This window comes from Sorex fumeus, unplaced genomic scaffold (genome assembly GCF_029834395.1).
Source record: "Sorex fumeus unplaced genomic scaffold, SorFum_2.1 ptg000122l, whole genome shotgun sequence".
Classification (NCBI taxonomy): domain Eukaryota; kingdom Metazoa; phylum Chordata; class Mammalia; order Eulipotyphla; family Soricidae; genus Sorex; species Sorex fumeus.
This window is the reverse complement of record NW_026606179.1, coordinates 43,931,270-43,948,009: the sequence shown is the minus strand read 5'-3', so window position 1 is coordinate 43,948,009 and position 16,740 is coordinate 43,931,270. Positions and strand designations below refer to the sequence as shown.

At 40.7% G+C, this 16,740-nt stretch overlaps 1 protein-coding gene across 6 annotated transcripts in view; it reads left to right on the top strand.

Annotated features, from left to right (window-relative positions):
- Nucleotides 1–16,740, top strand: part of CDH8 (cadherin 8) — a 431,289-nt gene that overhangs the window by 7,621 nt on the left and 406,928 nt on the right. For all 6 annotated transcript variants that reach the window (XM_056135708.1, XM_056135711.1, XM_056135709.1 and 3 more), the window contains one exon: nt 8,538–8,987. In XM_056135708.1, the coding sequence (XP_055991683.1) occupies nt 8,736–8,987 (252 nt within the window). In that variant the 5' untranslated portion in view covers nt 8,538–8,735. The remainder of the gene's footprint in view (nt 1–8,537; nt 8,988–16,740) is intronic.

Sequence of the window (16,740 nt, the reverse complement as noted above, 5' to 3'; positions counted from 1 at the left end):
ACTTGATTTATGTCATTTAAAAAGAAATGAAAAATTAGAAAATGTTCTTTTATTACCTCTCTGTATCATTCTGGGTTTTTCCCCTAGTGCTACAAGAAATAGCAATAAAACAATTTTTAAAAATCAGTAAAGATTCATAGTCAAACAGGTGAAACGTTCAATACATGGTAGCTATGATTGCTACATTCAACAAGACTCTGTCTTAGCTATGTTTACATATTGTATCTTACTTGATTCCCCCCCACCCCGAAATCTTTCATTTTTGATAGCATTAAACACAGAACTTTGATTGCCTCATCTGCTATCACTGAGATGAATTTCCCCAGGTCACTTAATTTATAAATGATAGAAATGCGACTCAAACTACTTCTGGCGGGCTCCAGAGTTCGTGTTCTTCAACCACTGCACCTTGGAGCTGCCCAGAGTTCAGCTGTATTATGACGGTATGAGTAAGATTGATTCTGATAGTTACTGTGATTTAAAGGACCAGTACAAATTGTTTTCACTCCTTAGGTCTTTGACCATTAAATTTTGAAGAGGTAATTTAAAGGCAGCAAAGAGTGTGGCTATTAAATAGAGAAGGAAGGAATTAGATTAGATTCGAGAAGTGCCTTCCTGGTGCGACTGTATCCATAATTGGCCAGGCAGTTGGAGGACCTAGATTCATCCTTTTGAGATGATCACAGTCTAGTTCTGCCTGTAGCAAGTTCAACGGAACAATCTTCAATACCTTAGCCCATTTAAATGCTTCTAAGAACACTGCATAAATAAATGTCTGGGTCTCTAATGCTAGAAAGGGGCTTAGTTTTGACTTTGTGTTTGTCAGGAGTTTACTCATCTCATTCTGTGATGTCTTAATCTACAGAAATGCTTTTCGGAACCAAGTTTTGACTCCATCTTGGGAAGGAAAGAGGAACACATATTTTTATTTATTTGCCAATGTAGCGAGTAATTGTAGAATTTCATGTAAACTGAAGTTTCTGAAGGAAATTAGAGAAGTGTGTTAATAACAGAAGACAGAGGTGGATCTGGCTAGTGTTATGCAGGTGGCAAAACAAGTCAACAATTTTCTTTTGGAGAGAAAGACAGTTGGGTAAGTATATGGTTTGATGCCAAATAAAGATGACCAATAGGACAGTGGCTAAGAGGAAAGAGAAATGAACAGATGTATGTGTTTGTGTGCATACAAACAGTTCTATTCTGCCAGGGGAGTTTGGTCAGGGAATTCTGAAGGCATTAAGGGAGGGAGATTCTCATGCATTATTTGTATTTGAATGCATACAAGTATTTCCCCTTTCTAAAATCCAAATACTGTGCCTAGCTATTTTGCTTTGGTTGTCCAGGGCTCTGTGTAAATTGTATCAGGCCACATGCTGAAATCACTTCCCTGTTTACCTGAAGTATCACTTAGAATTCAATGTGCATTTACCTGTTCGGAAGCAGCCTGCTAATGGCTCTAAATTCAAGGTCAGAAACACTTTTAATAGCAACTCTTTGGTCCTATATGTCATTTTATTTGCTTCCATGAAATAGTGTGGCCACTAAGTCCATGGATAATAAAAGCATAATTTCCTGTCAAACACAGTAATCTGCCGGATTGAATCCTAAAGTGTCTATAAAAACTTATTTTCATTTTAGACTTCACCTATCAGTGTGTGGCTCATCATTTGGAACTTGAGTCTGCTCTGTTTACAAAATCGATGGTGCAGTTGTATTTTTGCATAATAACTTCACATATCTGAGAATTGACTGAGCTCACCTTAAAAAAATGTTAGGGTCAGCAGAGTAACTAACATCCAGGATGTAATTAAAACTATCTCTAATGTTGTTTGTTAAGTATGAATGAGAAGTCGGGTTGTAAATACCTTACCTAGGAAAAGATATGTTCTCCTGGGGATATTCTGAAGACTTTATTTGTAAAAATTCCAGAAAAACTGTAAATCTCTTTATCTCACAATCTGGGTGTAAATCAATGCAGCAGCATTATAATAAAGTGGATTGCTTGGCCAGACATACATACTGTGGTTGGAAAATCTAAAAATAAAATTGATTTTTTACCCAAGCTTTACAACCTACTCTATTTCTCCTTCCTTGCATAGAGTTAAGCAGTTTGTATATGCAGCATGATATTTATTAACTCTGATAACAGTGACATAACATTCAGTTGCATCTCAAGAATTCCCATAAAGCTATTCTCTGATCATCAAAGAGGACAACGTGAACTCTGCCAGCAGCAGAACTATAAACATTAAAATAGTATGGTTCCAATTTTCACAGTTGATTCCTATTTCTCTCCAAGAAAAAACTTCACTGAAGTCACAACCAACTTCCTTTACCCACCAATGGCAAACAGATACACGTGGATTATGCAGTGACCTGGACAATTTCCTCAGTGCCCCACGCAAAGTAGATAGGAAGTGGGCAAGTGTTTTATGCCATCATACAAATCCCAGATAACCAGATGTTTCAGTACTGGATTTGCCAAACTCTCATCGTTTCATGTGTGCTCAGACACAAAAATAATATATCATTTACGGGCATGGTAGTATTTAATACTGATGAAGGGTTTCCCCACCACACCATTGGATCCTCAAATCTTTGCAAGGAGTAGGAGGCCAGAACTAGGAGCTGGTCTCATTCTCTAAGTCCAGACTCCTCAAACTGCAATCTTCAAGTCAGTAACCTCTGCATTGCAGGAGAGTTTTTGAAAAACAAAAAAAACAAAGAGCAGGTCTTGCTCTATAGTTACTGTATTAAGACCCCCTGTTTTAATCACCAAGATTCCTAGTGATTTGCATTCATATTAAAGTTTCACATACCGCACCTGGTGTGTCCTGGAGCTGATTCTAACTAGAGCTGATGGTTACATTTTCAGAAATTAACCTGCCTGAGTTGGTTAATAGTTACATTGAAGGCTTTAGATTGGTTATGGCTGAAATATTTATATCATAGAAGTGGAAATCAGAAATTGGGGATTTCTTTATACAGAAAAATATTTTAAATATTTGATAGCATACCTTCACCTTTAAGTGATGGAAGCAAAAATGAGCTGAGGTTTTGATAAAAATGAAACATAATCTAGAAGATCAGTACTGCAGTTTGCTTATCTCTAAAATGTGATGACCAATAAAATAGTAATAAAGCATCATAGGTTTACTTTGACATGTCTTTATATATATACTCTCCAAAGGACCATTACATGCATGTGTTGTCTGTATATTTTTATTTTGTGGTCTCCCAAGCAGTGCTCACAGGGCCCAGGAGCCACCCCTGGTGATACTCAGCCAGCCTGGTGACAGGGGACAAAGCTTAGATCCAACTCTGCAGTGTTACTCAGGCCCAGTGGTGGTGCTGACCATGAAGACCATTCCTACTGGTGTTTAAAGGCCTCCTGAGCTACACCTAGAAATGCCTTGAGGTCAGGTATGCTCAGGAATCCAACTGGGTTCTCAGACATGCAATACTTCCCAGACCCCAAGCTGTCTCAGCAGTTGTTTTGAGATTTAAATGTTATTCATTTTTCTGAGTGATCACTGTGACTCTTTCTGTGCTAAGTGATACTGACTTTCTATGTTTAAATAAATCTAAACTTTCAACAAAATATAAAATTACAATTTTGCAAGATCGGAGGTTGGATTTTACATGTGTTTCAGATGTTCTGTGCTCTCTTCAAGGAGGTGTTAATGTTAATGATGGATTCTATCCACAATACCTGACACCTCCATCTCACCCAGTGTTCATGGAGTTGAGGTCATATCTCCTTATTTCATTGACCAAATGTCCTTTCTCTGAAAATTCAGGAGTTGGTCTGAATAGTATTCACCAGTCTCCTATACTTTTGGCATGAATGACAATGTCAATCTTTTCCTTAACCTTTTGAGAAATCAAACCTCCTCTCTGCAAAGTAGTAGTGGAGACAAGAGCATACTATTTGTCATGTACTCTGTAAAGCTCATTATCAGGATGGACTTAGGGGTTTAACACTAAGAGGCCATGATCATATATTCACTTATGTAGTAAGAAATGATTTGAAATGACTACAGGTGCTGAATGCTTCAGCAAGTCTGGATTAGTTGGTATCTTATTTGCATACATGGTTTGAGTTCCGTGTCCTCTCACACCTATTCCTTCTCCAGTTAGGGAAGTCCCTCTAAACATTTAGATCAGTTCCTGGGCCTGGAGAGATAATATGGCAGGTAAGGTGCATTCCTTGCATGAGGCTGACTTGGGTTGGATTCCCAGTATCCCAGGTAGTCCCCGTGAGCACACTGGGAGTGATACCTGATTGCAAGGCCAGGAGTAAGCCCTGAACACCAGCAGGGGTCCTCCAGAAACCAAAACCAAAATCAAACAAAGCAAACCAGTGCCAACAATAGGTGACACTTCCTGCAGGAAGCCTTTTGTAGTGATATCAAGATGACTGGCTTCACTTCATATTTCCCCACCCGTTTAGGAGCAAATTTCAGTAAATATTGTATGTGTCTTTGTCTTAGTCTTTGTCCTCTAGACCCTCTGCTTTCTGCAGATACAAGTTTTGCCCTCTTTGACTTTCTATCCACAATACCTGACACCTCCATCTCACCTAGTGTTTATATCATGGAAGGGGGTGTTGTACTAAGAGGGAGGATTTGGGAGTTAGATTACTTTGAGTCAAATAGTGGCATGCATCATATCAGCAGTGTTCCTTGAAGAAGCCATTCTTCTGTGCCTTAGTTTTGAAGAAAACAGTGCAAAGCATTAGTAAGCTTTATCTAACTGTAAGCTATTATGTTAATGAATACTATTTTGGGCTATGCAGATATTCCTTTATTTATTAATCCATTCATTATCACTAATGAAGCTATGTCATTGAATAAAATTGTCTCAGGGTCTATTATCACTGTTTTTCTGATTCTGGCAAATTCAGGTTGAGCTGAGGTAATCTCACATTCTATCCTCAGGGCTAGTTGATGGTCTCCATCAAGGGAGCGGTCATTAGAGATTGAACTGGAATTACAGTCCTTCTCCCAGAAGCATTCAAACTAGAATATACTTGTGAACATGTGACAACACTGAAAAATAACAGTATAGAGGTCAGAGAGATAGTGCAGGGGCGGAGGTGCTTGTTTTTCATGTTGTTGATCCGGGTTTGAGTCTCAGCACTGAGGAGGGACTACTGTCAGGTGTGATCCCTGAACACAGAGCCAGGACTAAGCCCTGAGCACAACTGAACTGTCACTGTCCCTGTCACTGTCCTCCCGTGTTCATCGATTTGCTCAAGCGTGCCCAGTAATGTCTACATTTTTTGAGACTTATTATTGTGTTTGGCATATTGAATACGTCACGGGTAGCTTGCCAGGCTCTGCCGTGGGGGCGAGATACTCTTGGTAGCTTGCCGGGCTCTCCAAGAGGGGCAGAGGAATCGAACCCAGCTCTGCCAGGCTGACTGTGTTCAAGGCAAATGCCTTACCACTGTGCTATAGCTCAAAAATAAAACAAAATAAAAATTAAAATGATTGATGTCAGAGAGATCGTATAAGAGGGAAAAAATTTACCTTGCATGTTTTCCCTGGTTTGAATCCCTGGCATGGCGTATAGTCTCCACCTTTAGTCAGCATCTCTCCAGGGCCACTCAAGAGCTCAGAGCAGGAATAGAACCTGAGCACCTCTGGATAATCACCCCAAACCCCACATGCCTTCCCACAAAAAAATAATAAATGAAAGAACCATAAGGGTATACTCTATCTTTTCCTGTTTTGTTTGTTTTCTTTTACCAAGAGTCTCTCTTTTAATCCTTAAGATCAACCTGTCAGTAGGTTATATTATACTTGCTGCTGATAGACGCCCTGTGGTTTGACTGCTAAATGCTGTTCTCTAGCCAGGAATGAGACCCACAGACAGTCTGATGCCAGAGGAAACTCTCAGAAAGGTCTCAGGGTTCCCTTGCCCTAGAACTTGGGCCAGTGGCAAGTAGAGTAGGTGACCTTTGTGTTTTTGGGTCTGGTTTTAGGGGATCAGACTCTTCTTAAGGAGAATCAATCCGTTTGTCCTGACAGGTGTTTGCGCTAGATCCCATGACAAGAAAGAGCTGGGGGATGACTCAGTGGGCTGAAGCATGTGTTTGGAATTCCAGAGTCTGAGGCTCCATCTCTATTTCTGCACAGTTCCCTAAACTATAGGTGTGTCTCCAAGACCAAATAAAGAAGATTCAGATACCCTTGTCATTGGCTCCAGCCTTTTTTCACCAGTATCCCCCTTATCCTACCTTAAAGGATTGTGTTTGAATGGCTTTGTGTTGTGTCACTCACCAACAGTATCTTTTCCCAGAGAGGCTCTGTGCCTGCTGCTGTGTCATACAGTTTCGCTCTGCTCACTACGGGGTTTTTTTTTTTTTTTGGCCTCCCAAGGTCAAGGGTAGGGACCATCTTCAACCATCCTCAGAGTCAGGGTCTGGATATCTGCAAGCACTACAGTCCAGTGACACTGCAGTTCCACTGTGCCTTTCTCTGAACTGCCTCCTCCCCTCCAAAGAGCAGTGATTGTTTTCTTTTCAATTCTGCAGGCAAGAAATGCAAAAATCAGGGAACTCAAGGACCTCCCTGGTGAATGCAGTTGTGAGCTGGGATTCAAATGCAGGTTCATCCTGCCTGGGGAGTCTCTCCACCATGAGCCATTCTCTATTTTCAGCAGCCTTCCTGCCATTCTCTACCTAAAGAACCTGGTATGCTGAGGGTTTTGCCCTCGAGGCTCTTGGAGCAAATAACTAGGGTGGTACTTCAGGATGAGATGAATGTAGGCATCCAGGGTGGATTTCTCATCCACCTTCCAAATTTGCCTATGCTCCAAAGGAAAGCCTAATTGTCCTACCTGGGTTGCTATGCTGGAACCTGATGCTGGATTCTTCTTTGAGTCGGTTCCCTCTTAACAACCCGTGACCTGTCAGTTTCCAGAACAGATGTTGCTTGCCCTGATTCCTCTGGGCGAGCTCTGCAGTGGGGTCACTTTCAAGCCACAGAGTTGGGATGATTGAGCCAAGTCCAGACACAGAATGGCAGGTGGGGTGATGCCACTGCTCTCTGGTTTGATCAGATGCTGCCCGTGACTGCAGCCTTGCTGAGCTCTGCCCCTCTTCTGCTCCTGGCTGCATTCACAGAGGTCTCCTACTCAATGCAGCCAACCTTAATGACTGTCTTGCTTTCCCATTCTGAGCCGGAGCAGACCCAGGGATTTAGAGGGGGAAAGTTCTCTATCCCGTTATGAATTCACTGAGCCAACCTTCTCCCTGTGGTGTCCTGTGGAATTATTTTTCCATTTAATCTAATTCAGCAAGGCTTCTCTTTGGGGTCTGTGGTGAGCATTATTTATTTTAAAAATAATTTTTTTTGAGAGGGAAGAAATACATTTTGCCACGCTAAAGGTAAGCAAAAAAATGTATTTGACACCTCAGGTAATAGGGGTTTTTCTTTTTCTTTTTTTTTCCTTTTTCTTCACCCCCCCCCCCATTCCTCTCTGAATCTCCACAGTTGAAAATTGTATTTTTACCCTGTTTTATTCCCAAAGGAGCTTTTCATAATTTAAATCTCCTGTTCAACTCTGCGTTTAGAATGGGAGCCCTGGCACTGTCCTGATTATAGCATACACGCTGGACATTACGAAATTTCTCTCTGGGAACTTTCTAATTTTATTCAGTCATTACTAGCATCTGAGCAGAGAACTGCATTTTGCTCCCTAAATTGGGCGATCCTTTCTGATAGGTTGTGGCAGCCAAGACTGTAAAAATTGGGGGAGTTTCCCTTCTCATTCCCATGTGTAAAAATTTTTTAAAAAAATCTTTACCACTAAGGGCTAATTTCATATCGTTCAGCAAAAAGTGAACTAGAACTCATTTTTAAAGTGGGGACCTGAGAAGGAAGGAAGGAAGGAAGGAAGGAAGGAAGGAAGGAAGGAAGGAAGGGAGGGAGGGAGGGTGAAAAGAACGACTTGCAGACTGTAGAAGAGTGCAAAAGAACTACATAGCATATACTAAAACAAAAATGAATGTAAGACTAGAGGGAATGAAGGCCTGAGGGATATTTCAGGGTTAAAATACTTGCCTTGTATGCAGCCACTCCTGGTTCCATCCTCAGCATCCTATATGGCCCACTGACCAGGCCAGATGTGGTCCCTCAGCACAGCACCAAGAGTTAAGTTCTGAACACAGCTGGGTGTACCCCTACCTACTCCCTCCAAAAAGATAATTGAGGGATTGAGAAGGAAGGTGAAAGAAGGAAGGCAGGCAAGAAAAAAGAATGAAAGAAACAGAGGGAAGTAGAGAAACAGGAGAAAAATTCCCATTATTGAAGTCATTTTTGATAATGAGCACAGATACAAACGTGGTCAATATAAACAAACTTTAAAATAGAACTGACCTGTTCGTCTACTCCTAGTTCCTGAGACACACTCTCTCAACTTGACTTAGGAAATACTGATGGTTCCTCTCAGTGCTTTCGATAAGGAGTGTCTTTGTTTTAAAACTTGTTGCCATGGACCTTCATTTCTCTTCCTCTGTGCTTTTGCAGGAAATTTCAATGAAAAGAAAAGCCAATGGATCGTGGTCTTAGCAAAACGGCTTAGAAATGTCTGTTTCCTGTGCTATAAACACGTGGCAGAGCTGTAAGTAAATGCTCGGCGCTGCATGATGAATTGGATGACTGCAGACCGGAGGCAAAAAAAATAATTGTCTCATTTTCGTGGTGATTTGCTTAACTGGTGGGACCATGCCAGAACGGCTAGCGGAAATGCTCCTGGATCTCTGGACTCCATTAATAATATTATGGATTACTCTGCCCCCTTGCATTTACACGGCTCCGATGAATCAGTCTCAAGTTTTAATGAGTGGATCCCCTTTGGAACTAAACAGGCTAAGTGAAGAACAGCGAATTTTAAACCGCTCCAAAAGAGGCTGGGTTTGGAATCAAATGTTTGTCCTGGAAGAGTTTTCTGGACCAGAACCAATTCTTGTTGGCCGGGTAAGCTTTGTTTTAAAGACCCTGATTTCAGTCTCTGTTCATTTCAAATTTTTGACATCAGACTTGACATCAGACTTGTTACTTGTTGTAACACTTAGTTGTAAGCACTTCACTCCAAATGGTGACTCGGTTTACCTAATGGTTTCTTTAGGGGAATTAATAATTTCAGGGTAACAGTTTTAAGGGCCGAGAAAGTGTTCTAAGTGAAACTCATCTCTCCCCCACATCTTCCAGCCTGTCAAATATATAATAACATTCCTGAGTAATAAAGATACAAATAAGTTTTTCTTTTTCAGTTCATACAAGAAATCTGTGTGCCAATATTTTTCTCTAATTTATAGTTCTGGGAAGAGGAATGCAGTTTTGCTCAGTGTGAATTTTCGTTCTCTTATTTCCTAAAACGTTACTTTCTGTCATTTTATTTTGAGGCCAACTTCATGTATCTCCCAATTACATAGAATTTTCTTCCACTTTCTGTGGTTTTTATAATTATTCTAAGATCAAGAGAGGAAAAGATTTTTTTTTTTGGTACATCATTCTTTGAGTGCTTCCAAGTATTCCAGCAACCTGGAACTCCACTCCCAGTGATAGAAGGGATTTAGGTCTAACCTTTCAGTGCATGGACCTGGCAATGTGATTCTGCTTGAGCACTATGGTACCAGGGACCTTCAAGACTGCACCTAGTGGTGCTTGGGAAATGATGCTACACCTGATGGGGAGCGAAGTCTGGGTCAAACACATGCAAAGCGTGTGCCCAGTCATTTGAGCTGTCATCCTGGTCCCAAAGGGAAGTTCTTGGAGTGTATAGAAGCAGTGTTTACAATGTGGTTCAGTGAGCTTCTCAAAAGGAAATTAGTTCATATTGAAATGAAATAAAATGTATAGAACCAAAACTTTTATTTAAGCATCTCTGTGTGTACGTGTGCATTTTTAAGCTCCTATGGATGCATTTACTGAATGTGCGTTGTGTATATGTATGGTGGATTCAGTAGTGTAAATTTATATATTTTTTTGTCATTGTCAGTTTAGACAAACCATTCCTTGTGTGGCTCAGTGTCGCCTCCTCTTCAGAAATCATACCTGCATTATTGCAGAGACTCTGTGTTTATTCCTCAGAACTGTTCATAAACTTTGTTAATTTTGATGTGCACTGTCATTATCGGTAGAATTTCAATTATTGAGCTTGCTAAGGGCTGATTGTCCTGATACGTTAAATTCAGAAGTGAACCAGGCCAATATTATTCATTTCACAAATGCAGTGATTTAAAAGAAAAATAGGAAGGGAATTAAATATTGATCTTGGGGACTTTAGTTAACTCTTTGTGTTTCACTGGGAACTTTTGATAGCTTTCTTGCTTCTACCTCATTATCTTGCAAAGCAAATTGAGCCTCCCTGAGGATTGCGCTCTCTCTTTTCATACAGTTCTACTTGGACTAAGAAAGCCTGGACGAGGAGATATCATGAATCATTCAAAGACTATTTATTGAGTTTTTCTAGATGCAAGACACTTGTGTAGGCACATGAGAGGCATGCCAGTGAGTAAAACGATGATCTCTGGCTTTAAGGAATTTATTGTGGCCAATGTTGAGTACTTATTCTGTGTGGAACATTATTAGAAAAGCAGATTGAGGGATAATTCTATTTGAGTCTCACAATAGTCCTTTCTCAGCCTTTCTGAGTGTGTGTGTGTGTGTGTTGTCAACTGCCACATACATATGTGTACAGACATACATAGACACAGTTGCAATCATATCTCTCTATGAAAAGATCTATATCTTCATTTTTCTCAAGTCCAAAATACAAAAATTTCTGAGATATTTTTTCTGTGTTTGATGCAAACTCAGGTGGCAGAACTGTCTTGAGGCTATTTATAGTCATAATGCTTGCCATTACTGTGACTGTTCATGTATTTCCCAGCAGAAATGTTAATGTGTTTGATTACGGGATGCTACCCCAGTCTCCGCTGAAGGTGTTACTGACTATAGAGTTTATATATTTTAATATGTTTCTAAATGTGAAAACATGAAATTCCGAAGCACATCTGTCCTGCTGGGTTTGGAATAGGCCTTTCTTTCTTCTTTTTTTCTTTTTTTTTGGTGGGGGGGGAATAGGTCTTTCTTGACCAGCATTATCTCTTTTTGGCAAACTTAGAAACTGAGAAAATGGATTAATAAAGCAAACTGACTTCGCAGAGCTATCAAATGATTTGCATTTGAATCAAGTTGAGGATTCCTAAGTAATTTTACCCACTGTATCCTATTACATCTTAGTAACTAAGGGATTACTAATGTGTTTAAACTGTCCTTTGCATTTTAGACATACTGAATATAATAAGCACTTGAATTCCTACCTTATAGATATTTAGAACTTCTGCAACTAGTTTTCAGACAAGTTGTTTTCATACTATATGCAATATTGCATCTATATTGAGGCATAGAGAGTTGATGGATACTTTCTTCCATTTTTCTTTAACTTCCTTATGAAGGTATGCCATTTGGATGGTTCTATGATATAAATAGCCAAATATGGTAGGTTTAGAACATTCTGTTTTGTTATGCATAGAAAAATAACTTAAGTTGGTGTTTGTTTTGCACTCATAGACTCCAACATCTAATCCCTTCCCAGCCTTTAAGTGAAGAATATGGAGAAGGGATGGAGAGATAGTACAGGAGTTAAAGCACTTGCCTCAAATGTTCCAACTCCTTTTTAATCCTCAGCACTAATAGTCCCTTGAGCATCATGAGCATCACTGGATACAGTCCTAGAAGCATCACTGGTGGTTCTGGTAATCCCTGACACAGGACTTGAGCTGCACTACTTTCCTAGTTATTGCAACAAATCACTGACTCAGCTTGCCTAGAATTACCACACAAGTCCTGGGCTTCCTAAGTACTATTTGGGAGCCACCCCCCAAATACTATAGAGACAAACAAGCATTCCGCATCCTTTGGCAATTTAATTGCATAAATCCCTGCTTCTTTGAGTGACAAAAATACTGACAATGGATGCTAGGGCTTTGAAATGACCAAAATGTTCCCCAAACTTGAGAGCTGTTATTATGAATCAGATCTTTCCTTGTTTTCTCTCCTCAACCATTGTTAAGTCAAAGTTAATCTTAGGTTCGGAAGAGCTTTCCTACACTATTTCCAATCATACATATTTCCCCTTAGAGAAAATTGCTCCTGAATTATGACAGCTTAGGCTTTGAAACTTTTGGGTTGTAGTGAAGCCAAAAATACATTTCAGGTGACGGCTTCAGATTATGAGTCAGACTGAGTGTGGGGATGATCCGTATCGGGGTACCCACTGGTGCTTTACAATGTTTTATCTCTGTGCATGCTCTTCCGTATCCGACTTTAAACCATTTCGTCGCTGAGCTTCTCCCCAGGAACTGGCTGAGAAGTGTGAGTTACTTAGAAGCATGCCTGTTCTTTAAACAGCCCTCCTGCAAGTGAGCCCAGTGGGGGCATTGGGTCTGGCAGATTGAGTTCAAACTCCGGGGCAGAGCCATTTTTGAGTGATTGACTCCTTAGAGCTTTGTGTATGCCCATGCATCATCTGTGGTCTGTTTTTGCTCCATTGATATGCAGCTGGATGGCTGGATGCAGAGAAAGAACTAAGCTGTGGCGGTGTATTCTGTAGGTGTTTGTGTTTGCCTATCGACTTTAGCACTTTTTTTGGTATTAACCTGGGAAAGAACTAATGTTTTTCAAGAATTATGCTAATAGGACAAATAATAGCATATGGTTAATAGATCCTAAAGATAGCTCAGTGATCAGGAGTATGCAACGTTCAGACCCCAGTACCATATGGACCCCTGAGCACAGCCAAAGTGGTTCCCTGAACCTCAAGATTTGAGCAGCTTCACTTGGGGCTTAGCATTAAACTGTCTGGACTGGTTGTCCAAGTGTCATCTGAAGGGGACAAGGAATCCCTGAGCATATGTGAGAGAACTTCCCTGAAAGAGGATATATAAAAATAAATAAAATGGTATATGTATAATGACTGACACAGAGTAATTGCAGTCATGAGATTATTCTTTGTGTTTATGATTAAAATGGTGTGTGTGTGTGTGTGTGTGTGTGTGTGTGTGTGTGTTTATGATTGGAGCGATAAACAAGCATATACTTAAGTCATTAGGGGAACACATGACTCTTATATGCTCAAAGGAGGGCCGTTTGGGTAGAGGTGAAATTTCAGTGATCTTCACTTACCCATGTAATGTGGTACAAAAGGAAGTTGGCAACTGGGTAGATGAGCTTATACATCTGTGACACGGAGTAAAATGAATGAAGGTATCTTTGGTCAGGACAAATATAAGTCTTTGTATATCCTGTTAAATTAAAATAAACGTGGAAGTTATATTCTTAGGGATTTCTCCCTTGCCCATTCTGCCTGAAACATAACTATCTCTTCTCTAATTTTTTAAACCCTTTGACAATGCTTTACTTTTTCTCCTTCCTAATGATCATTATCTAACTCCCATTATATAGTATATTATTTTTCACCTTCTAAAATTCTACAAATGACTCTGTCCTTTCATTCCTCTCATTCTTCATGGTAAGTCCCCAGCACCTAGAACACTGCTCAACAAATGGGCACAAATAGAAAACGGGAAATATATTCCATGAGTAAATGAAGCGATAGCACAGCGGTTGGGCATTTGCCTTGTACACAGTCAGCCCAGCTGAGCCGATTCCTCCACCTCTCTCGGAGAGCCCGGCAAGCTACCGAGAGTATCTCACTCACGTGGCAAAGCCTGGCAAGATACCTGCGACGTATTCAATATTCAGTATATATATTATATATTCAATATACCAAACACAGTAGCAAGTCTCAAAAAAAAAAAAAACGGAGGCGCTACGGGGTTCGCTCAAGCAAACTGATGAACAACGGGAGGACAGTGACAGTGAATAAATGACTTAATTTGTGTAAATAATGATAAAAGTGATATGAACCCAGTCAAATTTTAAACAAATGGCATTTATGGAGCTTGTAGGCCAGCAAGGTAGTCTCACATGATTTCTGCATTTTGACCAAAAGTGTTCTGTTCTGAGACAGTGATAGTGGATCATCTAACTTGCTAAAGCAGCTCTCAGAGGAGACTGCAGGACCCACACAGGAACACAGTTCACCTAAGCAGTGGCAGAAAGCAGTGGAGGGCAGGAATCCTCTACTGTTTGCTTATAGCACAAATGAGACCCAAAATCTTCATTCTCAATTTCTAAAAAAACAAACTGCCCCATTAAACTCCACTCCTACCACAGCTCATCCTCAAATGGAAATATTGAGCATTCTGTGTCCCTTGGACCTCCAATGTGGATTTTCTCTGCAAATCTGGTAGAGAACAAAACTGGTGCATGGAAACCTTCAGCCTCTATGCTTCTGTGTTCTGGTCTTAGTTAAGAGAGAGAGAAATCCCATGGTGGTTGAACTTGTAACCAAGACCAGTGGTGTTGTCTTTGTGATCAAATGACGTTGACTGCCTTAACATGCAGTCTGGATATCATGAGGACTCTTCACTGTGAAATAGGGTGATTGCTCAAATCAGCCACAAAAGTTTACTGAGCATCTACTATCTGCTCAGCATTGTTACCAGTGGATTCTCAGATCCCTGCTCACTATCATAGAACATTGCAGCTAGTAAAGTGCGTGCGAGAGACCTTAAAATTAAACATCTAAGTATTTGTCATGATAAAATGGAAGTATAGAGCATTGTGGATAATACAAGTGGTAGAGTACATGCCTTGCATGTGAAAGGCCCTGAGTTCGATCCTGCTGCATGCTGGGTTGTACCACATGCTGTCATTTTCTCTCTCCATGAACTAGCCTGGCATTACTGAGAGTGGCCCTAGACTTTCTGAGCACAGCAGGGGGTTACTCCAATTAAAAAAATAAGAATGGAAGTGCGGGAAATATTTCAATGGGCTGGAACATGTGTTTGGCATGCAGAAGGCCTGGGTTTGATCCATCATACTCTCTGGTCCTCCAAGGACCACTGGAGGAGCCCTAGAGCACTAAGCGGGAAGTTACCCCTAGTTCCTCTAGTTGTCCCCTGCAAAAATATTGAAATGGAGATACACACTCCGATGAAGGAATGTGATTCTGGGAAAGCAGAACCAGAGGAGGCTGGCCACTTCCATGCCTTCATCCTGGAGAAAATGGTCTATGAGTAGAGATATGGTGGCAGGGGTGGAGGGGGGAAAGAATATTTCCTGTGGAGAATATATATACTTGATGGAGGCACTGTTTAAAGATCTGACCGAAGGCCTGGGAATTCGAGTGTGGTGGAAACTTCTGTATCAGGATTTGAAGTTGGGCTCATATGGAGATCTGCATCATTCATTTCCACAGTTGCTGCAAAGCAGCTGCTGGTGAAAGTCACTCGGCTTCTCTCCAGCAGCGGTTTCCTTACTTGTAATTGGATAGTGAATTACAGAATTGTATGTAAGGTACAAAACCCAATGGAACAGGAAAAGAACGCAGGATTTTAAAAAAAAAAGTGTGTAACATCTATTGATTTTGAGTTCTTTTAGTTTCTTGTTTTGTGCTTCTCATGTTGCTGTATTTTGGGGGAAACCGTTTGCTCTCCAGGTGGTGGTCAGAGCTCGTTTCCCAGTCCTCAATCTTACATAAACTCCCCTGCACTCCTTCCTCTCTGGCTCCCTCCTACCTTTCTGAGCCTTTCCTTATTTGGATCTAACTCTCTTGTCGGTGATGCCACATCTATTTATAATTCTCTCCCTCCAAGGCACTGACTCATTTTCTCTCTTTAAATTTGACCTTCTAACCTTCCCTCTTCTCTGTAACTTGGAACTCGTCTGGGTGGTGCTTAGTATGAAGGACACGGGATGCCGGATAATTATTCTATATTACAGTTTACGGTGTCAGCGGCCGGTGAGAAAATTGCACTTGACATGCCATTATTTTTGCTGGCCGCTTGCATGTTAAGAGCACCGCGCTTCGCGGCTACAGCCAAATTGTCTCTTCGGCCTTGTGAGAACAATATACTGTCAGTTCAGTGAAACTTCTGCCTTTTCAGACTGAGCCTCGTGCACCCGTCATTTGGCAGCCATGCAAGTCAGCATCACGCATCACAATCTGGCCAAACAATGAGAATTGTCTGTCTCTTGCCTGATGTCCCAACTTAGAAATAACAGACGTCCCAGAGCTGCTGGCTCTCTTGGGTGGTGGATATAAATAAATGGAATAGTGTTAGCCATGTAAATTAGCAGAAATCTAAACACATATGTACACACATGTCCATGTAGATGTACAAACGCACCTATGCACCAGTGTACATATCAGTTCTGTTTGCTGGGTTTGTGCATCAGTAAAGTTCAAGTTGTCTCCTGATCCATTTTTGTTTGTAGCCCCAGGTTATCCTTATGACTTACCTAAGGAACAGGTGAAAGCTGTAGCTAATCAGTAAATGCCTTTAGATATCGCTGTAGATACTCTGGACAGTAAATTCAGACTCTTATAGGAAGTCTTGTATTTATTGTCAGCTTTTCTAAGATTGTTGCATTGAGACTTACATTGAGGCTGGTTGTTTCCTATTAACCTTTTCTTAAATTTTTAAAAAAATTTTTATTTGTGAAACACCATGAGGTATAGTTGTAGACTTACAAATTTTTGTACTTGGATTTCAGTTATATAATGATCAAGTACCCATCCCTTCACCAGTGCCCATTCTCCACCACTCTTTTAACCTTTTGAAAGAAAGAAGTCATCATCATATGTCGATGAGTA